We start from the raw sequence: 13,141 nt of genomic DNA, 5'->3' as shown, positions 1-13,141 counted from the left end.
CCTGAGTATTTCTATGTGTTTTCTCCAAAAAATTTGTTTTGCCTTTCATACCTGTATATATTGTTCATCTAGAGTACAATGGTGTAAGGTAAATGTTCTGATACTTAATATACATATCCAGCTGAACAGGCAACCATTTGTTGAAAAAAAAAAAAAAAAAAAACCTTGTCATATGACTGTCTGTGGTAACATGTGAATCTGGTATCCTGTTAAGTCCAAAAGAGGGCATGAGAACTGTGGAGCTGGAATTAACGGCAATGAACTTCCATGTGGGTACCAGGAATTGAAACCCAGACCTTGGAAAGTACAGCCAGTGCTCATAATCACTTACCCAGCTCTACGGTCCCTACTTTGACTATTCTTAATATGCCATATGAATTTTAAAGTTAAACAAAAAGGAGAATAAAATTATGCAGAAATTGCATTGAATCAGTAGGACAGTTTGTATGGTAAATTCAGTATCAATTTGATCATTGTTTTTCATCAGTGTTTAAAAATTCTTCAGTGTGAGTGCCTTATACATCTTTGATTAGGCTTATTAGTTCATAACTATGTGATGCTTTGAAATATAATTTTATTAATATTACTGTGATTTAAGCATCTTTTATTGGTAATCCTAATAGGAGAATCACCCATGGTCTTTGACTATATAATACCAATTTGACATACATTGTGACTTTTCTGTGTGTTGGGCATTGTGAGTTCCAAAAATTGTATAAGTTCTACATTTCCTTTCCTAGAGAGTTACTTTGCTCCTCTGCTGACATACCAAATGGAACATCATCACTAAGTTAGGGCAGAGCTGAGTTTAGGATGATTAGAGTTTGGTAAAGACCCCTAATTTTCCCTGTTCTTAGGGTATATTCCTTCACTACTACCATGCCTTGGGTCGTTCAAACTCAAAAATACAAACCATTATCTTGTTTTTTCAGAAGGCTTAAGTTTAGCATTTTTCCCCTCCCATGTATTCTACTTCTGCAAGTGTGTTAATTTGAAATCAGCTTTGCAATGCAAGCTTCCCAGGTCTTCAGTTTTGGCAATCCTACCTCATGAGAATATATGCTTAGCTAGGTTCTCTGTTTCTTTGTGGCCCTCTATAAACCAAACCCAGCTTTTCTGTCCTTTGTGTCTTCCCAGAACCAGCAAATACCCGAAGGAAAGAGCAAGTTTATCAGCTCCTAGCAGCAGTTTATCCCTCTCCAGATGGAAAACTGCTCACCATGCTACTTTAGTAGCTCTGTAGTGCATTTAAAAGGTGGTCTTCTTGAGTTTGCTCTTGGCATAGGTGTGGACCTCTAAGGAATTGTTGCATCCTAACCAGAATTGGAAATTTGCTTATGTATCCTCCACCATTGTTCCGATTCCTGTAGGGGCCTGTGGAGCTCAGTACTAGCTAGGACACAAAGCAGAACAACAAAGATAGTATTTCAGATTTGGTTGGCCAGAACAAGACACAAAGCTAGTAATATATTTGAAAATTATTCCATTTATTGAACATTACACAGCTCAACTTTTCCCTTATCTAAGTTTTTTTGCCAAAATTACTACTAATTGTATTAAGAGAGTTATATTTTCTATATTTAGTATTAAATGTTTTCTATTTTGAAGGTAGTCTTGTTATGTAATTCAGGCTGGCCTAAACTTATTCTGTAGCGCAGTCTGGCCTCAAGCTCACAATCCTCCTTCCTTAGACTTCTGAGTGCTGGTATTATAGGGATGTGTTATACCATTTGACAAACATTGCACTTTAGAGAAAACATTCAGTCAGAGACTGTTTTTTTTTTTTCTTTTTTTTGTCCTCAAATTAGGATAAATTGTTACTGATATTAGCCTGTCATAAAGTAATCATTCTTAATTACAGAGAAAGTAATAAATATGCTTTGATTTTATGATCTATTCACATCAGCTAAAAATACATGTTTTCTTTTTGCTATAGTGTGTTTAGCACAGGCTGGTCTTGAACTCCAGATTCTCCTGCCTCTGTCGCCCTGATGTTGGGATTCTACATGTGTGCTGCCAAGCCAGCTATACTTTCCTTCTTGGTTTGACATAAGTAACAAAGTATCTTTTTTTTCCAATGTAGGAAAAAATTATTCCATATTTATTACGACTTAGACAAATAAAGGATGAAACTCTTCAGGCTGCAGTTAGAGAAATTTTGGCCTTAATTGGTTATGTGGATCCAGTGAAAGGGAGAGGAATCCGAATCCTTACAATTGATGGTGGAGGAACAAGGTAAGGCTAGGAAAAAATGTTTTTTAAAACTACAGATTTAATTTAGCTTTAAAAATTTTAATATAGTTATCATATATTTATATTTATATAAAATATTGCAATACAGAGAAACCCTGTCTTGAAAAACAAAACAAACAAACAAAATTACATGTGTGTTTGTTTTTTCCATATGTACAGTTAGTCAGCTAGTTGCATAATATGGTGATGGTTAGAAGGAGAATCTAGTCCATTAACTTGCTACTTCTCCCTGTCTTCCCTAGATGTCAGTTTTGGCGCAATACAAAAACTAAAAATAAATGCCATCTTTGTTCAGTAGACAATTTCACTGTCAGTCTAAATTGTTACTATCTGCAATCATCTGTGCTTATTTTTTCACAGTTTACTCTATCATAGTTTACCTAGTTTCTGGCCTTGTCTTTTGAACCTTTTCCCTAGAATTTTCTATGCTAGGTTCTTATTTCCTTTGACATTTGCCCTTTACCTCTGATCTACTGTCCTATGCACTTGTGCATTACTCTGTGTTTGAGCAGTGTCCTTTTTGTTTTATTTCACAATTCTACCTGTTAGTTGAGTCCTTGACATGAATATGAAATGAAAGGTAGATGCAAAAAGGAAGCTATTTTAGAATCTAGGCATAAGACAACTAGTTACTAACCTTACATGATGGCCATATAAATTCAGAAGTAGGAAGAGAAGATATATAAGAAATTTTTGAAGAAAATGAGACTAGATATGGTAAAAAAATATCAGTTAAGAGTTAAGATCATTTTAAGTGTAAGTTCTGTGAGTGATGGACAGAATTGTGGAGATAGAGATGATTGGTATTAGCAAAGGGGTCTGTTTGGATTATGTTGAATGTAAGGTTATATATTGTAAAGCAATGCTCAATTGTCAAAAGAGACCTAACTGAAGAGAGAAAAATCATAAGAGATCTTGATGGGCATTTTGCTTAGTTTGGGGTTACAGGCTTTTACCATATAGCTCAAGCTGGCCTCCAGCTTGTGATCCTCTTCAGTCATCCTTCTGAGAGCTAAGATTACATGCATGCATCACCATACCCAGCTAACATGGTAGCTATTTAATGGGACAGTGTAATAATCCAGTAAGGTGTTCTTTCTTTGTGTGTTAATATAAAATGGTAATGAGTTGAAGAGAATTGTTGACACTTTACTGAGTCAGTCCCAAGGCTGAAAAGTAGGAAAGCAGTAATAGTCCCTTTATCATTTATTCCAGGGGAGTTGGGATGGGTAGTTCATTTATTGAATTAGCTAGTTGAATGCCCTCCCCCTCATGTTACAGAAACTCATTTAGATATTGGAAACATTGAGTAACAATACAGACAAAACTCATGTTTTGTAATGATTGCATTCTAGAGAAGAAAAGTGACAAGCAGGAAAAACAACAATGTGTTATTGGGTCTTCATGTAAAGGAAAGGAAAGCAAAGTGAAAGCAGGGGTAGGAACTTTATAATGACTGATTTCATCATATAAAATAATTAACATTTACCAGTCTACAAGAATATTACAAGTCATCAACACTTCTTTTTAACGTGAGAGCTACAGTATGTTGGAAGAAACATTAGTTATTCACTGCTGGTGGGCGTGCAAACTGGTAGAGTTGCTGTAGTAATCAGTATGAAGATTCCTGAGCAAGCTAGAAATGGATCTGCCATATAAGGCATAGCACTTCTGGGCATATACAAACGAGATACTTGCTCATCCATGTTCATTACTATTGTATTCACGATAGCTAGGAAGTAGAACAGTCTAGATGTCCACTGACTGATGAGTAGATAGTGAAAATATCATAATATGCAAATGTAATTTTATTCAGCTGCAAAGAAAGCTGAAATAGTGAAGAAACCCAGACCCAGGAAGATAAATGTTCTTTCATATGTGGATTTTAGGTTTGCGTTTTTAACATGGAGTACCTAAAGAAGCCAGGAAGCTAGAACTGGGTCATTTAGCCAGTGGGAGAAAGACCTTGGGGGGGATAATAGAACACAGGTGTCAAGTGTGGACCTAAAGGAATAAAGATCCTGAAAAGTGAGGCGTCAAATGGAGGACAGGGCATGAGAAATAAAGAAGACAAAAGCAATAGCTTTAGGCATAACTCCAGCCTAAAACTGGCCTTGCCAAGTCCATTGCTGGAGAAGGGCACAGAATGAAAGTTCTCTTTGTCTTTTCATCAAGGCCTCTGAGAAAGTCTTGGATTAGTCTGCTCTCAACAGTAGGGATTGGGAGAGTAGTGCAGAAGAGGGGGTAGGGACAGGTATAACTAATGGTAATAGTATTTGAACTGGGGTGACCGTACAGAAAGGGCAAAGGAATAATGGTTCTCCTAGAAGTCATAGGTTACCAAACAAAAGCTCTAGATGTGGGATACTTCCCTTCTAGTTGTTGGTCAGGGGTTTCCAGACATCCCCTTCAAACAGTACAGGGCTAGTGCCACCCCCTTGGTCACCCTCCAGAACTTGATGGTGAGACCTGTGCTAAGGACACCACACAGTTTGATCATCAGACATGGACAGATCAACTCTATATTAATTTGGAGTTTCCTCCCTACTGGTTAGATTTTATAGTGTTGTGCAGGCTGCTGGGGAGAAAAGTCAAGTCAGCAATGTTTTTGTGAAACATTGATGAACTCTGAGCTGCATAGGAACACAGTTGGCAAGATGTGCATATCGATGCACTGGTGACATGTTATGGCTGTAGCCAGCTGCTTTCTGATTGGGATTAAGACGTTTTACACAGAAAGGAACTCATACCTGGTTCTATAAACCTGGCAAAGAACCAGTGGCTGAGGTCATAGGGGAGATTACTTCTGGGGAATATTCTACTAAATGGACATTGCATCAGACTGCCTTCTAAATACTTATAATTCATAGATTGATGCAGCTCAGCCCATGACAGAGAAACATCTTTGTACAGTGGACTGCAGTTTATATTGAGACAGTCAGCCAAAGTGACATTTGTATTGCACTTCCTTCCCCCAAGGGTCAAGGAACATCTTGAAGAGAAGGCAGAAAGACTGTAAGAACCAGATGCTGGAGATAAGTGTGCTGAAATACTATCTTCTGAATATGACAGGCTTGTAGGGTTGTTGTACTCATGAACTCACAGTAGCCTTAGTTGTTAACCCAAAATACTACACACCAGTAATCAACATCCCAGTATGAACGAAGGAAGGAAGGGCTCGTGGGTGAGACCTCTCACTCTTAGCTGAGAGCTGGCATCAATTGATGGCTTCCCGAGAAGGGAGAATCAGTTTTCTTTGGAGGTAGGTGTAGTCTCTCGCATACATTGTCCCTATACTCCACTGGGTGGCCCTACATCCATGCATGTCAGGACAGCACTAATTGGACAGAGGGGAGATCGAGAGGGGAGTGGAGAAGGAGGGAAGGAGGGGGGAGGGAGGGAGAGGAGATGTGAGGATATGAAATAGGGAGGGAGATGTAGAGAGAGGGAATTTTAGGAGGGGTTGTTTGAAGGAAGGAGAAGGGAGGATGAATGAACTACATAGTGTACTTTAGTGTACTTGTATGGAATTTTTAACAAGTAGAGAAAATAAGAAGTCATTTATAAGTCTTTGATCTCATAAGAATTATGTGATCACACAGAGTGAGGACATTTTGGAAAATCTGGGACTGGGCTTAGATGAAGGTAGGTTTAATATCAGTCCTCCACTGGAGGTATCTAGAGATACTTCTTGCTGTCGCTGTCACACTGAAGGACTTTCATCCTACATGGCAGAGTAAGGTTCCCCAGAACAGATTTAACTGACCCAGAGAGTCCCTCTTTCTGTAGTTGAGAAACTTGGGTTTAGGAAAATAAGAGAAACTAACCGGAAAGGGAGGTTTGTGTTGAGTACTAAGGTGCAAGGGATTGTAAAAGAACCCGCATATTATTTGTTTGATTTGTTTTGTTTCTTGAAGTAGGATCTCACTGTGCAACCCAGGTGGACTTGCAACTATCTTTGTGGCTCAGGCTGTTGAACACATAGTCTTAGCCTACCAAATACTGGGATTACAAGTGTGCACCCTCACACCTGGCCTGAGAACTATGTATTTTATTGTGTCTGTGTGTAAAAAAAAAAAAAAAAATGGTAGTTATACATTAGCAATCTAACAAATCCATATATTTTATTAATTCTGAGTTCATTTATAAATACTGCCTTTTTGTTGATTTCTTTGTTTAAATAAAGTCATTAATTTCCCCATTCATATATGTACTTAGAAACATTGGGGAAGGAAAAAGAAAAGACAGTCCATAAATCAAAACTTCAATATTACTTTAATATTTTGACTTATTTTCTTCAAGTCTTTTTCTTGGGGGTATATACATACATGTTTAATTCCTTTGCACACCAGTGGAGGTCACATTGTTAAATCTATTTTATACAGCATCATCTTTAATTCTTTATGTCTTACCTGGGATTAAAATATAGCAGCTCTCTTATAAGCCATTGTCTGATAGTTTCTGGAATTCACATCACTTATCACAGCTTTAAAAAATAAAAGTTGGGGCTGGAGATGGCTCAGAGGCTAAGAGCACTACTGCTCTTACCAAGTTCCTGAGTTCAATCCCCAGCAACACCATGGTGGCTCACAACCATCTGTAATGAGGCCTGTGCCGGTTTGGTTTATTTTTGTTTTAACTTTTTTTAACCTACTAATCCCAGTCCCCACCCCATTCAGTTCCCCCCACCTTCCTCTCACCATACCACCCCTTCCTCTTGTGCTCCTCAGAGAGGGTAAGACCTCCCATCGGGAGTCAACAAAGTCTGTCCCATCACCATATTGAGGCAGGACCAAGGTACTCCCCCCTGTGTCTAGGCTGAGCAAGATATTTCTCCATACGAAATGGGTTGCAAAAAACCAGTTCATGCACTAGGGATACATTCTGGTCCCACTGCCAGTGGCCTCACAAACTGCCCAAGCCACCCACTGTCACCTGCATTCAGGGGCCTAGTTCAGTCCTATGAAGGTTCCTCAGCTGTCAGTCCAGAGTCAGTGAGCTCCCCCTGGCTTGGGTCAGCTGTTTCTGTGGGTTTCCTCATCATGGTCTTCACCCTTTGCTCATATTATCCCTTCTCCCTCTGGACACTGGGAGCTCAGCCCAGTGCTTAGATGTGGATCTCTGATCTGCTTCCATCAGTTTCTAGATGAAGGTTCTATGACGACAATTACGGTAGTCCTCAATCTGATTACAGGGGAAGGCCAGTGGAGGTAACCTGTCCACTATTACTTAATAAGAGTTTTATCTGGTGTAAAAGTCATCATTGTGTACTCCTGGTAATTTCTCTAGTGCCAGGTGTCTCCATAATCCCTTAATCAAGATAATTCTTTCCTTGTTCTCCCTCTCTGTCCTCTGTCCTCCCCCAGCTTCACCATCCAGTTCCCTCATGCTCACCTCCCCACTCCCCTTCCACCCTCCACCCTTCACCCCCCCTCTCACACTCCCAATTTACTCAGGAGATACTGGTTATTTTCCCTTCCTGTGTGAATCCATGTATGTCTCTCTTAGGGTCCTCTTTGTTACCTAGCTTCTCTGGGGTTGTGGACTGTAGGCTTTGCTTTATGCCTAATATCCACTTCTGAGTGTCTTTCTGGGTCTGGGTTATGTCACTCAGTATGGATTTTTGTAGTTCTGTTCATGTGCCTGCAAATTTCAAGATGTCATTGGTTTTTATCACTGAGTAGTACTCCATTGTGTAAATGTACCACATTTTCCTTACCCATTCTTTGGTTATGGGCCATCTAGGTTGTTTCCAGGTTCTAGCTATTATGAAATAATGCTGCTATGAACATAGTTTAACACATGTCCTTGTGGTATGAGTGTGCATCCTTTGGCTATACCAAAAAAGGTATTACTAGGTCTTGAGGTAGAAAATTCCCAATTTTCTGAGAAACCAACATACTGATTTCTGAAATGGCTGTACAAGTTTGCACTCCCACCAGCAGTTGAGGAGTGTTCCCCATTCTCCACATCCTGTCCAGCATAAACTGTCATTGTTGTTTTTAATTTTAGCCATTCTGACAGGAGCAAGATGTTATCTCAGAGTTGTTTTGATTTGCATTTCCCTGATGGCTAAGGATTTTGAGCAATTCCTTAAATGTCTTTCACCCACTTGAATTTCTTATGTTGAGAATTCTCTTTTTAGATCTGTACCCCATTTTTGAATTGGGTTATTTGGTATTTTGGTGTCTAGTTTCTTGAGTTCTTTGTACATTTTGGAAATCAGCCCTCTGTCAGATGTGTGGTTGATGACTATCTTTTCTCATTCTGTGGGCTGCCGTTTTGTCTTGTTGACTGTGTCCTTTGCCTTACAGAAGCTTCTCAGTTCCACGAGGTCCCAGTCATTAATTGTTGCACTCAGTGTCTATGCTACTGGTGTTCTATTTAGGAAGTGGTCTCCTGCACCAGTGCTTTCAAGGCCACTGTCTTTTCTATGAGGTTCAGTGATCTGGTGCCCTTTTCTGGCCTGCAAGGATACATGTAGGCAGAATACTGTATACATAATAAATAATTTTGTTTGTTTGTTTTTTTCGAGACAGGTTTCTCTGGCCTTAAACTCTCAGAGATCCGCCTGCCTCTGCCTCTGCCTCTGCCTCCCGAGTGCTGGGACTAAAGGCGTGTGCCACCACCCCCTGGCTAATAAACAAATCTTTTTTTAAAAAAAAAATGTGGTAGTGAAACACCTTCAATCCCAGCACTTGAGCACTTGAGCAGCAGAGGTTGGGAAATCTCTGTGAGTTCAAGGTCACCCAAGACTAGATAGTGAGACTATGTCTCTAAATAAATAAGCCAAAAGAAACCATTTTTGGTTTTCTATTATTTGGTCTTACACTGTTTTGGGTCTTTTACTGATATCTTTAGATGTTTTCTAATGATCTTTGTTAGCCCAATCAAGGTACAATTTGAAATCCTTCAATTGTTTGTAATACTGACTACCCTCATCATGTATTGTGAATTGAATGTGTCATTGTTTGTTAGAATAGTCAGCTTTCTAAGTAAGCTGAAACCCCCGGAACTGCTTTTCCATTTCACATTCTCTCATGAAGATATTTACTACCTTTAGTAAAGATCCAGAAATGAACAAAGTGTAAGTAGTATTAACTAATAGACTCTTAATGTAGAGGATGGTTCTAAGTTTATTTCAAAAAAATGAATAAATAAAAGGTAGCTTGAAAATCTGACTAGTGAAAAATAACTAAAAATACATAGAATTATAGCTGACCAACTATATTAATAAAAGAAGAAAATAGTTTACAGTACCTCAGAACAATTGAGTGTGGTTCTTTAAAGTGTTTAAAAGAATTGAGGTTTTTTAAAGTATAATATTGGTGTTTCTTTATGTTACTTAATACTACAGATATGTAAGTATGCTACCATTGCACAGGCTTTGTATTTGGAAGTTATTTGGTGAGATATTTTTTTCATTTTATTATCATTTATTAGTAATAAATTAACAAAATAATGGGTTTTATGTGTATAACATACTTTGATGATTTTCAATTTCCTATTGTCATTCTCTGTTCCTCTACCACCAAGCTCTCCTACTTTCATTTATTAACTCTATTGTTTCCTTTTTTTTAAAATTTTTTTTTTTTTTTTTTTTTTTTTTTTTTTTTTGGTTTTTTGAGACAGGGTTTCTTCTGTGGCTTTGGAGGCTGTCCTGGAACTAGCTTTTGTAGACCAGGCTGGCCTCGAACTCACAGAGATCTGCCTGCCTCTGCCTCCCGAGTGCTGGGATTAAAGGTGTGTGCCACCAACGCCCGGCAGGTCAGCTTATTTTTATTAGCACTAGTTTATATTACATTTTCATGTTAGCATATAAACTGTAAAAGCAGTTTTAAAGAATTGTTTTATTCTATAACTTGAAACAAATTAATCACTTTGTGTTTTCTCTTTCACAGAGGTGTGGTTGCCCTTCAGACTCTGAGGAAGTTGGTTGAACTTACTCAGAAGCCAATTCATCAGCTCTTTGACTACATCTGTGGTGTAAGCACAGGTAATTATCATGTATATGGGTGTGTTCCACCAGTGGGTTATAGCAAGAGCACGAAGCACAGCCTTCAGATCATGGTCCTTCTCTGAAATGATGGGCATTCATTTCATAACTTTAATGATAAATAGACCTTTGTGTCATGAAGTTTTAAAACTGCTTATTGTTCAAACATGTAACCTTTTAAGTTTAAGCATTTAAAAATGACTTATTTTTTTATTATATTTTCAACGAGTCAAATTGATAAGGAATAGTTACTAATTATTGTTTTTTGGCGTAGTCACTGTAAGGAGATGATGGTAGAAGGATGAAGTGGTAGTCAAATAGCACTTGAGTTAATATGAAATTAAAGATCATAACAAGCTTTGTTTGTAAGGAATATCAATGAGTAATTGATTCCTATATTACTTATTATGGTGGTTTGAAGTTAGAGTTTAAAGTGACAAATGTATCTTTGGTTTTAAAAAACTACTTTTAAATATTGCTAGTTGGTATGTGTATGAAATGGTGGTTTATATCTGTGCCTCATTCTTCTGAATTATGGTAACTCTAAAGATCACTACAAACAACCAGAGATTTCTCTGCATGATTAGTGTTAAGTATGGCATATTCCCAGAGTGCATGCTAATTGTTGCCTGGTTGTAAAGACTAAATGATGAGAACTGCTCTCTTAGTATGTTATGTTAAAAATGGTTTTCTCTTGTAGATTTCTTTTAATGTGTTAGCTTGTATTTTGATCTTTAAAATAAGAAAATAAGTACATATCCAAAGATGGTAACTGGTTTGACTTTAAAAGCTTCTCAAAGAGGTATTTCCTAAGACTAGTGTTGTCTATAGTTTTGTTTGTTTTGAAACATTATGTAATTTGTAGGTTTCTTTGTTTGTGGTTTTTCTTTCCACTGCACTTTCTAACTTGTATTTATCTTCTTTTTCATTTCATTTCATTTATCTTCTTTTTCCAGTTTGTTTATTCCTGAATTGTTTTTACTTATGATTTTTATGGAGTTAACAACTATGTATTTATTTTAAGGATAATATCCTTATTGGCTTAATAAAATTAGTTCATTTTTAAAATACCTGTTTATCATTATAGTAATTCTTTTAAAACAGAAAAACACTTTCCCAGCAGTAGGGAGGCAGAGACAGGAGGGATCTCTATGAGCTTGAGGCTAACCTGGTATACATAACAAATTCCAGGACTACATAGAGAGACCCTGTCTCAAAAAAAAAAAATCATTTAAATTATCTAAAGCAAATTACTTGTTACGTTTGTTAGGAGTATTTTCGAAACTAAAAATATTTTATATAGTTTGAGCCATAACATTATATTTTCAAGTTATCAGCTATATAACCTTTTAATAGAATGCTTCCAATTAAAATAAAGTTAATAAAGTTTTCACGGCTGGAGAGATTAAGAGAGCACTTTAAATTTCTAAAGGACGAGCGTTCAATTCACAGCCATCTCTAACTCCATTTCCAGAAGATACGGTGCCCTTTTCTGAACTTTGTGGGCACCAGGCACATGTGTAGTGTGCTGATGTAAATGAATTCAGAGCACTAATACACATAAAATAAAAAACTTTAAAACTAAGGAAACATTTAAACTGTATTGTTTTACTTATTCCATTTTCCTTACTTATTTACTTACTCCATTTTCCTCTTTAGTTCAGAGTTAGGCAAAGTAGAGCCACTAGGTGGCAGTGTGTCTTACCAATTACAACTGGTCCATAAAAGCAGCTTTTTGAAAGGACACCCTAGAATATCTAATTTTTTTCATCACATTGATTTTAGGACCTAACTCAAAGAGAAGTTGCTTAATGAATTTATGAGTTATCAAATACACTATATTCTTGTAGTAAAACATGCTTTTTCTTGCCATTTCATCTTATATGTAATCTAATTTAGTATAAAACAACATTTTGATATATTTTAAAATTATTGTCATTGTCATCTTGAAGTCACTGATATTTTTGGGACCTGGAAAAGCTTTTTACATTAGTCAAGTATAAGGGACTTATAAATTATACTTATTATTTATACCCCTTTCACAGATGAAAACTTAGGACTCCAAGTCCAGTTAGAAAGCATCAGAACTAGAATTATAGCAGTTTGGTGGCTCAGAGTCGTGTGTCATTGTAAGAGCAGTCAGTTCACTGCTAATAACAACTAAGAGTTTTCTTTCCAGGGGCCATATTAGCGTTCATGCTGGGATTGTTTCACTTGCCGCTGGATCAATGTGAGGAACTCTATCGAAAGTTGGGCTCAGACGTGTTCTCACAGAACGTCATTGTCGGGACTGTCAAAATGAGTTGGAGCCATGCATTTTATGACAGTCACACATGGGAAAAGATCCTTCAGTGAGTTTTCTTTTGAAAATATTTTGGTTAGTTGTTTATGCATTTGAAAATCTGAAAACTATAAGAAATACAAGAATAGTATTATTCCCACTAGTTGGAAATAACCCCTGTGACTGCTTTGGTGAGTCATGTTCTAGTCACAGATTCTTGAATTTGTGTGTATAAGATTTGCATGTGGAAATTATAATTGTCATTTTTGGTGTGTGTAGGAGAATGTATATTTTCATCTCTATGTATGTTCATATGTGTTTGGGATCCATGCACGTGTGCATGTGTGTATGTGTGTGTGTTTACATGCAAGTGGAAGCCAGAGGTTAATGACAGGTGTCCTCCTAGGTCACCACTTTATCATTTATCTATCACTGTGTGCATGGTGTGGAGGCTTGCATGTGCTGTGGTGTATACATGGAGGCCAGAGGACAACATGGGGGAGTCAGTTTTCTTCTCCCTTTCATGGAGTCTAGGGACTGATGTCAGGTTGCCAGGCTTGTGAAGCCATCTTCCCAGCCTACTTTATTTTTGTTGACAGGGTCTTTGATTA

At 37.5% G+C, this 13,141-nt stretch overlaps 1 protein-coding gene across 2 annotated transcripts in view; it reads left to right on the top strand.

Moving 5' to 3' along the window:
• Pnpla8 (patatin like phospholipase domain containing 8) overlaps positions 1–13,141 on the top strand; it is a 52,337-nt gene that overhangs the window by 21,212 nt on the left and 17,984 nt on the right. For both annotated transcript variants that reach the window (XM_027419804.2, XM_027419805.2), the window contains 3 exons: positions 2,084–2,235; positions 10,155–10,249; positions 12,429–12,600. In XM_027419804.2, the coding sequence (XP_027275605.1) occupies positions 2,084–2,235; positions 10,155–10,249; positions 12,429–12,600 (419 nt within the window). The remainder of the gene's footprint in view (positions 1–2,083; positions 2,236–10,154; positions 10,250–12,428; positions 12,601–13,141) is intronic.

Source organism: Cricetulus griseus, chromosome 5 (genome assembly GCF_003668045.3).
Source record: "Cricetulus griseus strain 17A/GY chromosome 5, alternate assembly CriGri-PICRH-1.0, whole genome shotgun sequence".
Classification (NCBI taxonomy): Eukaryota; Metazoa; Chordata; class Mammalia; order Rodentia; family Cricetidae; genus Cricetulus; species Cricetulus griseus.
Note: the sequence above shows the minus strand (reverse complement) of the source record. Positions and strands in the feature narration are given on the sequence as shown.